This window comes from Leuresthes tenuis, unplaced genomic scaffold (assembly GCF_036924035.1).
Source record: "Leuresthes tenuis unplaced genomic scaffold, fLeuTen1.0.hap1 SCAF_7, whole genome shotgun sequence".
Taxonomy (NCBI): Eukaryota; Metazoa; Chordata; class Actinopteri; order Atheriniformes; family Atherinopsidae; genus Leuresthes; species Leuresthes tenuis.
The window spans coordinates 7,522,630-7,539,961 of NW_027325361.1; the positions used below are offsets into that span (position 1 = coordinate 7,522,630).

Consider the following 17,332-nt stretch of genomic DNA (forward strand, 5'->3'; position numbering starts at 1 on the left):
TCTGCAGCTACATCCCAGTGATGAAGGCAATCAAGCAGCTACCACAGTAACACAGAACATCTAATATTTTTTGCACAAGTAGAGTGTTACTTTGTGTTTATCAGTGTTAAAAATGTGTGGACATATATGTTTCCATAAAGATCAATATTCCCGGTCTCCATCTTTTTACCTTGTATTTCTTCTACTTTCTTGTATCTTATTCTAGTATCAGCTGTAGCATCAACTTAGCAAGGGACGTTCATGTAACATGATGTATTACACATTTCATTCATGTACACGTCTCTATGTTGATTTTTATGTCCACAGTAGGGTGCAAATTACTGTACTCCTCAGAGTTAATGGTTCCAAAAGCAATTTCTAACTAAATAAAACAAAAAAAAAATCTAACTGTGTTGAAGGAGCAGATGCTGGATGTTAAATTTTCATGCACTCCAAAACCTCAGTGTAACTACACCACAAGTTTGTTTGGGAAAGCTTGCATGTTTTTTCTCTGAAAGATGAAAGCAGTGAGCACTCAAATCAACCAAAGTCCGGAGTAATGAAGCCAGGAAAAAGACAAGGCTTTAACTACCTATCCTGACAAAATATCACTTAAGCTCAAATGGCTAGTTGATCATTTTGTGACACCTATATTGTGCTGATGGATAAATGTAAGTCAGACCTTGCACTTTGACCATGACTACTTACAGAAAGCAATTTTAATAAGACTGTTTTCCAATGAAAAAAAAAAACGCATTTCAACGATACATTTTCCCATGTTTTACCATGTTCTGCACATAACTGTCTGTTTCCTATTACAGCTTTTGTCTAAATTGTGTCGGCGTGTAGTACACACAGAGAGACACAGGACGTTCAACAGGGCTGAAGCTACTTGTTAATAAACCTATTTTTTCCTGTCCAGTCATTAGTCCCACACGCCAGCAACCCCATTCTCCCAGTCTGCGCCCAGGGTGAGGTTGGGCCACTGATAATGGTGCTGGGGTGATCTGGGTCCATCACCAGATGCAGAGCGCAGTGACCCTTCAGCCTGACACTACACAATCCCTCTATGCTGTCAGGATGTTGATGTTTTAGCCTGTGTTGAACCTGCACAGGTAGATGCACTGTACTCACAGAATGGCGTTATGGAAAGCCTCTGGATCAGACTGAGGAAGCCCTAATCATAATTGCATGATTTAGTCTACTAGTGGACTCTGTGAAAAATTTACTGAGGTTCAGTAAAAGATTACTCTGTAGAAGATGATGTGAGAGTCTTGTACCCTGTTATATTTGACATTGGTTTCATAATACTTTGACCAAGCAGATTATTGATAATCAAATACTTAATGTTTAGTCGAGAGATGTTTAAACTAGTCTCAGAATAAAAGATTTAATACCATTTTCACGAGTACTCATTAGTTTCTCCCCTTTTTCTTGACAAAAAAACCCCCAGGTTGCATGGGGAGTGTCAGTGTACAGCCATTTTTCAGTTCTCTCCAGAGATGCGCTACTGGGTTCAGGTCCAGACTCAGGCGGGGTCGCTCCAGGATTTTTGCAGAATTTTCCGTGAAGTAACTACTATGCTTTCTTGGCTCTGGGTTGTCATCTTTTTGAAACATAAATCTTCATCCCAGTTGGAATTCTAAGTACTCTGGAAAATGGTTTAACTCAGAGCTGCTCAATGTTCTGTTCCTTTTTTCCTTCTCATTGTCATTCAAGTATATTTGAAAACATGGGCAGTTGGCTGTTTTCCCACTTTACTACATATCATATATTGCCGGCTATCTGTCTGACCAAGGTTCTCTGTCCCTGATTAATCATTTTGGTGAGAATCAGAAGTCAAAAGTGTGATGGCGATTCAAAACGTTTCCAGTTTGAAAATAATCAACTCAACTGTGTCTTTGAGTTTTTGAAATTCTCTAGAAAGATTACTGTATCTCAAGATCTGCACCTGAACACAACCCTGTCGAGGAGCTGTAGACAATTCTTACAATGTGATGAATGTGATAGTCAAAAAGAAAAATGGAATTAAAAAAAATATCAAACAAAGAATTGTCTCTGTCATTAAAGACTTTTGTATGAAGATTAATGAGGAAAATAATGCAAAAAATGTTTTAAGATGAGTCAGAAACATAAGAAAATGTGAAAAATTTGAAAGAATTTGAAAGCATTATGAATGCATTTTAGTTCTATATTTGAATTTGTTTTATTTACCATTTATCAGGTGCTGAATATGCAGATTTGATTTATTAACAAATATTGTTTCAATTCAATTCTAATAATCTACATTTATCCAGTTTTAACAACAGTAATCACAATATTCAAGCATGAATTGCAGTTCTTCATTCCGGAAATATAATATCTGTCCCACTGGAATGTGAGTATCAAGGAAATTGTGGAAAGGGAGTTGTACTGAATTCAGCCAACATGTTTCTGGACTATTAAAGATGTTTTTGAGGAAGTTAAATAACACACTGAGAGTCCTAAGTCGAAAGGCAAAACTTTGTGCAAATGTGCACTGGGACTATTGTCACTCAGACCCCACGGGCCCAATTCTACAGTTTGTTACAAGGTTAATTTCTGTGAGATGATAAGATGAAATGAAAGAGTAAACGAGGGAGTATTGTCGGTGAGAGTTTAAGAAAGCAGAGAAAGTCACTAGAAGAGAGATGGAAGAGCTCTTGTTGGTTGTCCACAGTGTCCACAGGACTTGAGCCAGATTCAGGAAGAGGTACTGCTGCTGGAGGCTGATATGTGTGTGGAGGAAGTGGAGGGAGTGCAAGGGCAGGAATCACCCTACAGGCAGGAAAAGGCCTGTGGAGGTAATGGCGGGGGTGGAGGTGGAGGGTCTCGGCTCCTGTCTGATAGCTTGTTCAGCAAACACAGACGAACATGCACACACACACACAGCTATACACTCAGGCATGGTCACACAGCTCTGCAGGCTATAGGTACTTGTTCCCATAAGCTCGTGAGGAGAGTGGACACAGAAGGTCAGAACTGGCTGGCTGCTGGCGCCAAAACAAGCATGTACCCACAGTAACTGAGGAAGTAGGTGTAAGTCTGTTTCATTACATGCAACAGTGCTGCTGTTAATGCTATGGTGCCACCGAATGCAGATCAAGTAGGAAACTCACCTGTAAGTGCTTATGTGGTGGGTTTTGGATGAAAAAAGAAGCTCTAAGAAAGTTATTCATTGCATTGGTCTTGCTGTTTAATTTAAAAACAAAACACTTTTCAGTGTAACAAAGGAAGGATTTATAATTGTACATACATATCCAGCTGCATTGCTCCCACCCAAGAGAAAGTAGATTGTGGTCATTCTATCAGCCTATGCAGATGGGCTTGTGTGCAGCCTTCCTCAGAGAAATAACAGCGATTTGTCCCTGGTGATGATGTTACACATGGTTTAACTGTTGACTGGTTGAAATGTTACCTTGGACCATAAAGGGAAAGGTGTCACCAGTGAAAATTTTGTTTCATTATGTATTCTTCCTCCACAAGAAACTCTGACACGAGTCACGCCAAGAGCCAAAAACAGTAAAAACCTGAGCATAATTCATACTTACAAATATATTTACATACTTTTAATACTGCCCTGAAGTGGCAGAAGAAGGCTGAGACAAGTAGGCATATGTCTATAAAACTGTGCAAAGTACCCATTTTTGTGCTGCAAAAAAAACAGTTTTAACTGTATCAATAAAATCTATTTTGTTACAGTGTTAACAAAAACATTTGTGAAGCAGCAGCAAACTGCTACGATATGGTACCTGTAGTGATTACATCTGCTTTTGTGTTGTTTACATCTAAGAACCTGCTGTGTAGGAATAGGTCCATTGTACATTTACAAGCAGGAGCACCAGAATCTGTATGTTGGCTGAATAGTTGGTGCCCCTAAGTAATTTGCCAGCTGTATACACGTACTAGATACCTAAAAAGGGAGTACCAGATACAGTTCCTTACTACAAAGAAAAATTAATAGTGAATGTTTAATAGTGTATAATTTATTGTTGCTGAGTACTCCCACTTTTCACATCGATAGACTTACGGCCTCTATAAAGGTTTTGAAACATGCAATTAAAGCTCATTTAAACTGTGGTGACTTTAATACAAAATCTCCCAAAGTGAGAAGATCTATGATGGAAAGTTATTGCACCAGTGTTACTTTTAATGTGACTCTTTCCCTTCAAAACCAAAGAGTGCGTACTTCTGTGCAACTGGGGCCATTTCTCTGTTTATCGGTCAGAATACTGTCAGAGTCTGTGACATGTTTACACAACTGTGATATCCAAAACAAACAGTAAAGTAAGGGCACGTACTGATTAACTCACTGTATAAGACATTCAGGTAACTGAACATGGCCCTGAATTGTTTAAAGCAAAAAACAAAATCATACAAAAAGTCAGGTTTTTTATATTTTGCATGCAGTAAGTGGTGTAACAACCAGCATTCATTCACCTGGGAGAAGAGAAAAGAAATAAACCACCCAACCATCAAAGATGAAAAAGGTGAGACTGATACTAATAGTATCCATTTCTTCTTTGTGTACAGGGAGTATTACACATGCTAGAGGTGGCAGGAGATCAAGCCAAACAAATAGAGACCCTGTACTCTGCATGTTAGCGTTAGTGAAGTATGTAATATTACACTGCTGGACACATAAAGTCAGGAAACTCTTAGATTAAATTAGATGAAACCTAAACAACCTCTGTGTTGAAACCGGCTCATCAAAGCAGCTCACTGGAATATTTGAGAGAGAAAAAGACAAAAGTGGTGTGCAGAAGCCCCAATATCTGTCTTCTTGTTTAATTGAATTAGGCCTCTGATATCACATTAAGTGCAACAGTGGGTACAGGATTAAAATTTAAAAAAAAAAAAAGCTGATATTTTCTTTATAGATCTCCAGATTTAAAGCAGATGTGTGGAGAGTCTCCCTCACATTATCCAGTTTCCAGATGGAAACCACATATGGACTCTCAAACTGAAAAAAACCTGAAAAACTAAAAATGTAAAAAATGTGAGACTATCACCTTGTAAAATTTACACATGGATTAGTTTCAGCAAAGAACTTTGTTTCAGTGAAGAAAACAGAAAAACTGAAAATCACTTCAGCTAGCCTTCTACATACTTTTGTCTCCTCTAGATCCCTAATAGCCAGTCACAGGCTTGTTTGTCACAAAGCTCTTCCTCCTCAAGTGCAACTGTCCATTGTTATGTACAGCCTGGCACGTGTTGTTATTTCCCCCCTCTTAAAGGACCTTGCAAGGTTTTCCCATCTTCCCCAAAGAAAGGGCCATGACCTCAGAACCCAGCACTTTTTGGACTAAAAGAAAACATCCCATGGCAGCAAAAGTGGGGAAAGCCCCCTGCCCTGCCCCTAAAATCTTATACAGAGTCTGAGAGCAGTTCCACTCTTGATAACAGCATCAGCGAACATCAGACCTAAATAAATCTTTTATCTATAGTTCTTATATTACTTATTAATGACCTCAGAAATTAAAAATGTTTTCTTTTCTTTTGTCGACGATATGATGATGTTGTGGTAGTTTTACGATGAGATAGGAGGCTTGTCTCACTTTGAAACTGATACATTTAGCTTTTTCTAGAATGCAGATTGTAGCTGTAAAATAAATCTGTTGAGACTGAACTTATATGAAAACACATAAATGGAATGATGAGATTGGGAGAGACAAATACAAAAACAAAGAGGCAAATTGTTTCATTCTGTGCCCATAGAGTTTTCCTGCATGCTTCAAATAACACTGTGCATGGTGCCTGTGCACTCACCATATTTACACAAAATGTGCACCTTCATATACTGAACAGCTGCAATTTTAGCAAAATGTTTCCTGTCATATTTAATAGAGCCTGCTATACATTTTTCAATCTTAAGAATGGATCACATAACACTTTATGAGGTGAGTAGTCACTCATAAGATGTTTTCACATCATTACAATTTAGTATTTGAACCATTGTACTAGAAAAGATTTCTAAACTACAAAATGAAAAAAATATTTGTTTATGGCCTGTTGAAATGAAAAATTCCAGCATGCACAATTACTTTTTCTCCACAAGTTTTCTTGAGAATTTCTTGAAACATTATCTCTATCGATGGCAGTCAGCAGTTTTTATTGGAAAAAAGAGAGAAAAAACTGTGATAGTACAAATGAAGCAGCTAGATGGTATCTATATGCACAGCTGGTGAACAGAATATATATGTAGAAATTAAGAGTGATGAGATCAAAACAGAGCTGTAAGGAGGATAGATGCAACTCTTGTATTCTTTAGATATTCAGAAACATGACCCCCAAATGATATTGCAACTAGTCTGCTTGGTGTGTAAATAAGAAGCTGTTTTCTAATAATCTAAAAGTTGGCCAGCCTGTTTCTGATGCTGCTAAATTGTCAAACAAGTCTGTGAATACAGGTTTAACATAAAAACGTTCTTTATTTGCCAGCGTCTTATTAACATTCAGCTCTGTACTGCGCTTTCAATCTAAATATAATTCAGAGTAATCAAAGATTAAAGTTGAAGATACTGAATTGATAAATCATCTGAACAGATAAGGCAAAGTTTACAACAAACAGCTGCTGGTAGCTTATCTGTTGTGGGAAATTCCCCCTACATGTTCAGGTTTATGCCGAGTTATCATTTTACTGTCCTAACCCATCCAGGTCCCTGTCATTTGCCTCAAGACATGCAGCTGAAGCATCCTGGACCATAAAGAGGGAAGGATGAAGAGTAAAGGAGGGAGATGTTAAGTTGCAGGATGGCCAGGATGTGGTCCTATTGTCTTCAAGGGTCACCTCACTTTTCCTTTCAGAGTTCTAAGGGGTCAGTTCTCTCTGCTCAGGCTGTAGATCTTGCATAAACAAAACTTTGTTGTTTCAACTGTATCTTGTTTCATTTCCTGTCTCATCTAAAAAGAAGGGCTGTGAAAAAAGGTTCATATTTTAGACTATCAAAGCAAGGTGTGGCACTTGAGGCTTTAAACTACAAATGAACCCAACTACTACAGGAGGTTAAAGGCACATAAAGCAAAAATAAAAGATGATTTGTAGTCACTGAAATTTGTATCTACACAAATTAAACATTTGCAAAATATCATGAACTATTTGGTTTCAGTCTTACTTTTAAATAGATACAGAGAGTTACAATATATAGAGTAATATATTGTTCATAAGTCATATTTCACCACTTCCTGGTTTGCCACAACTGAGTGACAACACCCAGCCTCTAACCTGGTCTGCTGCACCATTGGACAGGGAGGGGCATCAAGAGGCGGAACGAGCACACCTTAGTTACAAAAGTTACTCATTAACTTGTGCTTCTGAGAGGCAGCTACAGAACACACCTCGTTCAACCTTTGCACAACATTTCTACATGTCACAGACAAAGCAAAAAGAAAATGCTATGGCTGATGTGACACAGAGTGATCTCTCAGGCCACAGGGATTTTCACGGATAGGTGATAAGGTAAGATTTTAAATAAACATGGGGCTTCCAGAGGAGAGAGCTTTGACGGTAATATTGAGTAATAGTTCTGTAACTGAATCCAATCATCACTGAGTAATGCACACAAATGTCCAAATGTGATAGAAAATTAAGTCTATTACACATGCTCAAAAACCATTAATGCCAATATATTCTCGTGATTTTTTGTGAGCAATCTGAAAGAATCTACAAGCTTCACCTATATTACAACTATGATATAGATTTTAACAACAGTAGATGTTGTTCCTTAAATTTTCATACACTGCAGTTATAGAATGATGCTGCAGTGCAAGATAATTCTTTCTCAGTGTAGCAAAATCATGAAAGCAAAGTGTTTACTTGTCAATGAACTGAACCGTCCGATAGAGGCAAGTCACAGCAACTAAACTAACAACTAAATGAAGAAGATCGTTGTGCGACGAACCTGTGTAATTTGAGATTACATTTGCAGCAACTGCAAAATGTATGTACAAATCTAAATGTTGCGTTTGTTTTCATGTGTTTTTACTGCAAGCTTGCTATGTATAACTTCTCAGGTTGCAGTTACTGCACTATGACCAGGTAATCTGTGTGCTGTAAGGCTCATCAGCAAACTTGCACTATCATAGGTAAAAGGTAGCGTCACTCCACACCTGAAGTCAGAGGGTTAAATAAAGTAAAAGCTATAGAAACAGAGGTAGCAAAAAATGCAAAATGTGTATTTGAACTTACATTCTGGTTTATTCAGTTTATTTCACAGCTAAATAAAGAAGAAGCCATATCAGTTTATAAGTGAGGAAAAAAACATCAAAAGATCAAATGTACTGCAAATGACAATCCTAGAGCTTTCATGAACTAATTTATCAAAATAATCAGACAAACAAAGAAAACATAGTTTGCAGGTCAGTTCCTCAAAGATAAATCAAAGGCAGACTGCAACATCGTTTTTAAAGCCATTTTGTGTTTTCTGTCAATGATTTGCTTGAGTAAAATAATAATTCAAGAGAAACATTTAAGCATTAACTTTTAACATTTCCTGCACCTGCCTATTACTTCAACACAATCTATTTTGATCAAGAACAAATTGGCACCAGATTTATGTGAGTAATGTGATTATCTATAAGCATGGATTGTATAATGGATACTTCGCTGCAAGTGGCAAATACTGACCCATAAATGGGCTGCCACCTGCTGTCGCTCACCACTAATGGATCACAATTGCACCCTATGTTGTACATTGTACAAAGAAAACAATCAGATCTATTCTATTTATTCAGTATAAAAGACATGCTGAGTTTTAAGACATGCAGTTTTAAATGTTTGTTTGTGGTCGTGATACAAGTTAAAGGTGGGTTTTTATAAGCGCTAAACAAAGCATGATTTCTTTCTCACTGGGTTCTTGTTGCTTCTCTACTGAGACGCCATTACTCTGGAGCTGAAAGGCAAAAACCAAACATTTGACGTCACCATACTTGAACTATTAAGAGCATCGGTTAAACAAGAAAAGTGCAATAATTTTTTTTCTCAAAGGGCGTAGTGTTCATACTGAAATACTTACAGTATCTGAGTTGAAACATCACACACATTAACAATGTCTCTGCTAGCTTTAATCAACTGCTCAGTTAGATCCTATGCCTATTATCCTTGACAAACAATGGCATGGCTCGACTCCTCCACCAATTTCAAAGCGAGAGAAAAATACAGAACTTGGCAGTGAGATAAGAGGGAAAGAAGGAGACTTGCATGCTGCTCTGTGGCTTGTTAGGATGAGACTGCTTTTGAAAATCTGTAAAGTAAGGCTATCTGTGACTGTTGTAGTCAGGGAAAGAAAAAAAATTTGTATGATTACTATTTTCATTCTGTGAAAAATTGGTATGTTTTTTATGTTTTATTCAAGCTCCTTGCTTGAACAAAATGACAAAAGTTGACAATAGTTCATCATGCAATTCTGCAGTATAATCAAATTTGAAATCATAAACCTGCTTACAGTGAGTGCGTGTTACAGTGAGTGTGTTACAGTGAGTTCAAAGCAGTCAAATCACACTCCATGAGCACAATATGATTTTTAATTCAGCTTGATGACAGAACATTTCTTACCCTCTGGCCATCATTAGTTTCTATAAAATAACACTCGACTCAAAATTTGGAGCAACGAAACAGATTATGACTGAGACAAACTTCCTTCTTGCTTTGATAATCGTATTCATCCGTAGATGAATGCAGATAATGATGCAAATGTAGACTGTTGCACATGTAGGTTGACACACAAGCACAGACTAAAGCAGCAGCATACATCAACACAACCACATCTGAAACACATATTTCTGTCTCTCGTAGCTCCCGGTCCCGCTCCGCCTGGTGTGTATATTTTGTTGTGCTTTGCCTATGTGAGGACAGAACAGGAAGAGATAAAGGCGGTCCTGTTGGCGTGTTTACAGCTGACACTGCTGGAGAGAATAGCTTGAGAAGATGAAGGGGAAGTGTGTAATGGCTGGCGCTGAGCAGCTGGACCACCTCTTGCTTTGAAAAATCACCTCAGAGCCAAGAAAGTGAGCATGAGGTACAGAAATCTTAAACATGCCTAAGAAAGCAGCAACCACATTTTGGGGATTGAAAGAAATCATAAATTAAATCCAGGAAAAACATTAAAGTATTTGACAAGTCATATGTCGATGATTTAAATTTTCCTTTTTTTACCTTTCAGAGCTTCATTATCCTGCTGCAAAAGCCAAGTAATTAAGACATTTAATTAAGCTGAAAGACATTTTCTCAATAGAGACCCCATTCCAAAGTGAGCCTATTCTTGTCTTCTTCCATTAAAACCCAAACTTTTACACTAAAACAAGCATGTGTGGGTAATCCAAACATGGCTAAACTTATTAATCCAAGGCCCTCTTCTTCTGTTGTCAAAAGTATCAAGGTTACCCTGAGTGCAATGGTGCCTACATGCTATACTACCGCATCTGACGACTGAAATAGATGATAATAGATGGCATTTACATCTCCATATAATGGTAGTTCATAACAACCTTTTCATAGTTATGATTTTATATCTATACATCTATTTTCACTCCCACACCAAGAATTGGTTAACGTAGTTAACAAAATTATGTTTTAAGTGTCGCTTTTAGCTGGCATTAAGCAAGAGTCAAACGTGTCACCAGTCCATCACACAGGCAAACAAAAGAAATAATACTCTTACACTCACTCCTAGGGTCAGTTTAGAATCACTTTTGGATTTATGGACCATTTTTGGATAGTGGGAGGAAGCCAGAGTAGCTGGAGAGAACCCACACATGCATGGGGAGAACATGCAACTTCCACACAAGCTCACCATGAGCTCACCAGTCCAATGGCAAAATAGGTTTTAGCTTAACTTTGGGGAAAGTGGTTTGAGTCCCTTGTGAGTCATCTGGAAGATTATTGTATTTCAGTGCTGCTCTTTTTCACTGTTTGGTTTAGTTTAGGAAACAAAATTACTTAGTCACGCTTAGGACCAAGCAATAATGTCAAACAGAGCTGTCTCTCTTGACTTAGACCTATCTGTTAGTCTTCCATTTCTTCTTTCCACATGGACATGCTGTTGTTAACGTGTTGCTTCCTTGACAGAAATGTAGGCAACGCATAATAAGAGATTGTGTGTGATATGTTAAAGTTAGCCATTATCTCTCTGATGAATCAGCCCCCCAGCAAAACAACCAGCATTTAGAAAATGTCCTTCTGAATAAAAATAAACACCATAATATGTACTTTAAAGCCTAACAGAGCTGTACTGTATAGTAAATACAGGAAGCCCTCCTTTAGATGCATGCATGCAAATTTCTGGCAAATTTGCAAATACCATTACATAAAGGTCTTATTTCCTGCAAGCAAAAGCTACTGTGGATGACTGGATAATATTTGCATTCAGAAAGACACTAACATCATGATGTCAGTTCATGCACAATACATATGAAACGCAACATCAGGTTGTTGAATCCATGTAAAACATGATCATTCACAGTAGATAAAAGTTTATTCTATGAAGCTATATCTGACAGCAGGTTAGAGTATATTCGGTCAGCATGGATAAAACAAAAGATATTCAAGATTGTGTTTGAATTTTTGATCTTTAGTAGAGGGATTCTTGTGATCTTTCTACAAAGCAAGTCAAGCTGTTCCCGTTTCTATATGTGCTAATCCAAACAAATGTAAGATCCCATAGTGCCATACTGTTTCTAGTATTTCATGGCCTTGCCCATCTGCCCTGCTTTAATATGACATTATCCTGAAACACTTCTACATTTGTTGTTGCAAACAGAAAAATGCCTGCACGCTTTCTTCTATTGTCCTTTGAGTATAACACTATCTGCAGCAGCAATGTTGTAGAAAATTGTGAAATAAACAGTCAGATTCTTTCACATAGTTGTGATTTTTCCAGTATTTTGTTTTCAGCTAGAGTTAAGGAAGGTTCTGGAGTATGTGGGACTTCCTGTTTGAAACACACTTTCCTGTTGTGGATGAGCTCCTCACAACTAATACTTAATAGTGACTTTTAGATTCAAGTGACGCTGCAATCTACCACTTTCATACTCTCGCTTCTGGTATCTCACTAGATACCAGATGAAACACTTAGGTACTTTGATTGTTGATGTTCTTTCGATGTCGCATGCTTATGAAATATGCATTGATTGGCAAAACAAATTCAAAGGAATTCCCAGCAACAATGCTAATGAAATTAGAAACATTTAATTTTCATTGAGAATTAAAAAAAAAAAAAAAACTTAGAGACTTTTACTAATCTTAGCTTTTTACTTCTTTTTTCCATTTACTACAGGGCTTTATTGTGACATTGAAAGAGGAACTGGATTGCATACAACTACCACCTTCAACTGGGGAGATGCCTGCCCTCCAACATTTTCTCCAAGACCAATTGAGCTTTTATCCACTGAAGATAATGTAATAAAGGCCAGCTACTGAACGTAATGAACACGACAAAATCAAGGTTCTTCTGGATCTTGTAGTAAGAAAGTGACATATTTCTATTGACACCAACAATCTGGTGGTTTCATGCAAGAGTTAATGGTACCTTTAAATCAAAGAACAGGTTTCATTAATAAGCAGAAAACTTAAAAACCCTTCCCACAGAAAATAATATCAAAGTCAGATGGAATCATCAATAAATGAGTCAACTACTCAAACACCAACAAAAAATGGTAAGTTCTTCATTTTTATTCAATTAAACTGAATTTTTTTCTCTAATTCTGCTCCTAAGACTCTCCAAAGAGCTATGTGGACCACTTTTTAGTGTCAGAAGTTAGAAATGAAAATGTCCCATTTTTAGTTGAATTCACCATCAGTACAGCACAAGAAGCTGGTGATACAAAAAAAAACAACATTGCTGAAACACTGGACATATATGTAACAGTTTAACATGGCCAGAGTCTATGGAACCGACATGTTAGGGAGGTATTTTGGAATGAATTCTCACTGGTGTTATGAACCAGCCAGTGGTTCCGTGGTGGATGTTTTAATAACTTGGGTCGTTCCACATGACTCATGATGAGATTGCACCTAAAAGTTGGATTAGTGGCCTACAAACTGTCCATATTTAAACTGCAGAGGAGTGAAATTAAAATATTCTAGAATAAAATTGGCAGTCAAGTATTTTGCAGTTCACCTTGCTATGTGGTCTAAGCTCTCAGGCCTATCACTGTAGCTCTTTTCAACATGAAAATGCGCTCCAAGGTTTATTAAGTACTGTCGATGGGGAGACCCTGCGGAAAAGATTGGCAGAGTGGAATCCAATCCATCCAGTAACACAATCCAGCAGAATAAAGGTGTTAATAATTGAAAGACAAAGGAGCTGTAGAGTCTGATTTATTTTGACCAAAGCATGTCACAGGCATTTCACTAAGAATTCAGAAAATTGGGTCAGCTTGTGAAAAAAGGTCATAATGTTCCTCCTTTGATTATTTTGATTTTTTTTTGTGAAACTTTCTTACAGACACGATCACAAACCAGCCAGTGACATATACCAGTCATAACTGGGAGTTCATGGTGGCTGTTCTGGTCACAGCCATCTCTGTCTCCCTTCTCATCACTCTTCTGGCTAAATGCCACGTGATTCGACGCTACCTTGCCAGCTACAGACACACAAGACTGAGAGAGACAGACACTGTCAGCCAGAGTGAACCATCAGGTTTGTTTGTTCCCAGCAATTCTTACAGATTATTGCATTTTAGTTTATGCAGCAATGTTGTTTTCATAAAGTGCAACAATCAACATGAAGTGACCACCTCATTGCCTGTTACATTCAGCCAGAGCTAACAACTGTTTTGGGTTTTTTTTGTTTCCCTTTGCACATAATAAAAGAAAAATGAAGAAAAAAGTTCAGATCAATTATCAGACTGAGTGGGGGACATTGCAGATCACTTGGTATAAAAATGATCCCTCATTAGTTAACTGAGACCAAATCAGAGTAAAACAGTGAGTGACTTATATCAATCAAGTAGACAGAAATACAATGTTGTCATGTTCTGAGTTGTCTAAACAGTGCATTGATGGAAGGTTGTGCCAAATGTTGTGTTTTCTGTGTTTATGCTGCTCCCAAGTGGCCAAAATATGAATCAAGGAAGTTAACAACAAAACATTACAACTAAAAGGTTTCCTGTACTTCTCCTGCCTGCAGGTTTAGATGTGGAATTTGACATACGTGGGGGACGTGAAATGAACCCTCACTCTCTACCTCCATTGAGTGAGGAGGATGATGATGGCTTCATTGAAGACAACTACATCCCAGCCAGTGAGAGAGCCAGAGCTGAGAGAGCAGCAGAAAGCTTAGACACAGAGACAGAGGAAGAGATTGATGAGATTGAATTTACTCTCTCTTAGTGGGAGTGTCTCAACACACATTATACTGACAATTTGTTGGTTGAGCCAGAACCCTGTGAGCCACCAATTCCACTCCTTTTTTTTTCTTTTGTGCATGTTTTAAAATGTTTTCTCTCACAAAATGGACAACTGTTTAACAGTAGTTAAAATTTAGTCTTTTAAAAAATAGAATAAATTAATATAGGTACTAATTATAATGTCAGTAGTTCTCAATGTAGGCCTGATGACCCACATAAACACTCATAATGATTAAGTGCAGGATATTCTTTGAAGATTTTACAGTCATGTAAAAAAAATAAATATATATATATATATATATATGTATATATATATACATACATATACTATAGATCCAGTCCAAGACATCCACAGGGATAGATAGGATTTTTTTGGGTAGGTCATGCAAGAAAGGTATTTACAGACAGATACTACCCTCACTTTATACTGCCTTCTGTTAGGAATCCTGTTACATCTGCTAAATTACTTCTCTTAATATCTGCCATACATCATGTGGGGTTCCCTTTAAGTTACAGGGACATAATTTGTGAGACATTCAAAATCTGAACATTAAAGGATAGCCCTGGCCAACTCTCTGAGGATATGTGTGCAAAAATACGTGCTTATACATGACCACTCTTCCATGCAAAACTTGCCCAACTGCAAGTTGTTTGAGGGTTTCTTGCTTGTGTTACCTTCTTAAAATATCCCAACAGAGTTTCATTGGAATTTAGATTTCAGTCTTTAACTTGGCTATGAGACATTAATTGCTCATTTGCTTGTGTTTATATTAATATGATAGCGCTGAAAGGTCCATTACCAATTCGGACAGACAGCCCCACAAAATCTTCAAATACTCTTTAATATGGTTTGGAATTCAGAATCAAATCAAGGACATCAAGATGCTCAGTGCCTCAGGCAGGAAAGCAACACCACACCATCACATCTCCACCACCATTCTTCACTGTTGGCTTGTTCTTCCTTCTGTATTTAATCTACTGTTTACTGTCTACTGTTTCTGAGGCCAAACAACTAAAAACAAGATGAATATTTTCCAAGCACATTATTTCACAGAGTCAGAGGCCTGGACTGGAATGGCCTGGAATGATCAATTAACAGTGTGAGGAATGAATTACCAGAAGTGAGTTCTCATGTGTGGCTAAGTCGGCCCATTTGACAATCATCAGCAAGACATTTATTATCAACAATCACATGTGTTTGGTTTAGTTTGTCACTTTTCACTTTTTAATCTGAAGAATAACACACGTTGACTGACTTCATTCTCCTCTGTCAACACTGCAAAGTCACAAATTAGCATTATCTTATGTCTTTTAGTTCACAGCTGTTCTTGACTAAAACCTAGTTTGCACTGTCATAATAAAAGAGGGAATTAAAAAGCATATGCTGGCAATTTTGAGATGATTTCAAATGCTGTACATAAACCACAAGTGCATGTAAATATGGACCCCTTAGTCTCACCTTCTTCTATAAATCAGAAGTAAGCAAAATGTCAGAAATGATTAAGAATAAGTTCCAAGGAAATTTTAAACTAATTTTTACAGTGGAGCTTTTGATGATTAAATGAATACTGGAAAGAGCAGATCTTGTGATGAATTTGCATGGTTCATGTTGATTTCATGTTCCATTTGATGGTTTGCTCTTGGGTTGAATCACCTTTGTTAATAGGTGCAGTTTAAAATCGGAGCCAATGTTGGCTTGTTGATATACAGTGAAAAAGTAATACACCTCATTTGGATGTTCGTGTTTGATTTTCTTGTTTTCCTGTTTTAAGATATCAGTTGTTTTATGGCAGTTTGTTTTGTTAATGAATGTCTAATAATCACAGAGATGTTATTTTGATCTGAAAGGCTGAAGTGGTTTGTAAGGAGCAAAAAATATATTTGAATCTATGGACAGTATTTGGCTGAGGTCATTAACTAACTGATTTGTTGAGTTGAATGCGCCATACTGAGAAAAAAAAATTCCATATGGTTAGAGCGCATTACATTAAAACTAAAGTTATGTTACATTTAAGCATGACTTCCATTAGGAAAAATCTTTCTTTGCAAAACCATTTTTTTTAATGGTTCATGTGTGAATATCTGTGGATGCATAATATTTCAAACTAATCTGTGCTTTTAAAATATTTTGTACAACAGCAACAATACAAGAACATGTCATACCTTTAATGTTGATTTTCTGGTTTTAGGAACACAAATTGCAATGTGTAATAAAAGAGAAAACTAAAACGAGTCTGAAGTAGCCTAACTTCTCAGAGTTCTCCAAGTTGTCTTGGTATTTGTTCGCCTTGATGAGAACTAAATGCAATCCTAACACTCACCTTTTTCTTTTTAAACTTTGCGATGGTATAAACAACAGTAATTAAGCCTGGCACTGTGTCTTGGGAAGTGGCCTGAGGAGTCTCGGATCCTGTGAGACTACATAGATGATGAAAGCGGTCTGACAGGTTTATGTGAAGCTGTCAGGCGAGGCTTTGCCCGGAAACAAGGCGCGTAAAGTTCACACCAAAGTCGGAACGAAAGCGATCCTGTCTTCAGAATAAAAGCAAAGAATTGAACTTTGTTAAGGCTACATTAAATGAGTTTCACGTGCTTCAGAATAACAACCATTAACATGATGCATTTAGATTTTTTTTGGTAATTTAACCCAATTATGTTATGTCAAAGAGATTAAGAGTGTTTAAAAGAAGTAATTTTTTTACACCTCAGAAACGTGATAAACGATGAAGTTTTTTTATTCTTCTTTGTGTTCTTCTTCTTCTCCCTATTGTCATTATTAGTATTATCATTATTATTATTATTAGTAGAATTAGTAATAGTAGTAGAAGAAGTAGTGGTATGATCAAGGTGTAGCAAGTTGATGTAGTACTTATTTTACATTGTGTATTAGCTTCATCTTTAATAAGACAATCTTATCTAAATCTGATCATCACATAATTGACCCATTTTTGGTCAACTAAAAATATACTAAGCATTCACTATATGTCAC

General features: G+C 37.1%; 1 protein-coding gene across 1 annotated transcript; it reads left to right on the plus strand.

Moving 5' to 3' along the window:
• The first annotated feature begins 7,294 nt into the window (after positions 1 to 7,294).
• Positions 7,295 to 16,239, plus strand: cunh1orf210 (chromosome unknown C1orf210 homolog). The gene is made up of 4 exons (XM_072389075.1): positions 7,295 to 7,456; positions 12,270 to 12,648; positions 13,440 to 13,634; positions 14,124 to 16,239. The coding sequence occupies exons 2-4, from the start codon at positions 12,600 to 12,602 to the stop codon at positions 14,324 to 14,326; spliced, it is 447 nt and encodes a 148-aa protein (XP_072245176.1). The 5' UTR covers positions 7,295 to 7,456; positions 12,270 to 12,599; the 3' UTR covers positions 14,327 to 16,239.
• Positions 16,240 to 17,332: the final 1,093 nt, after the last annotated feature.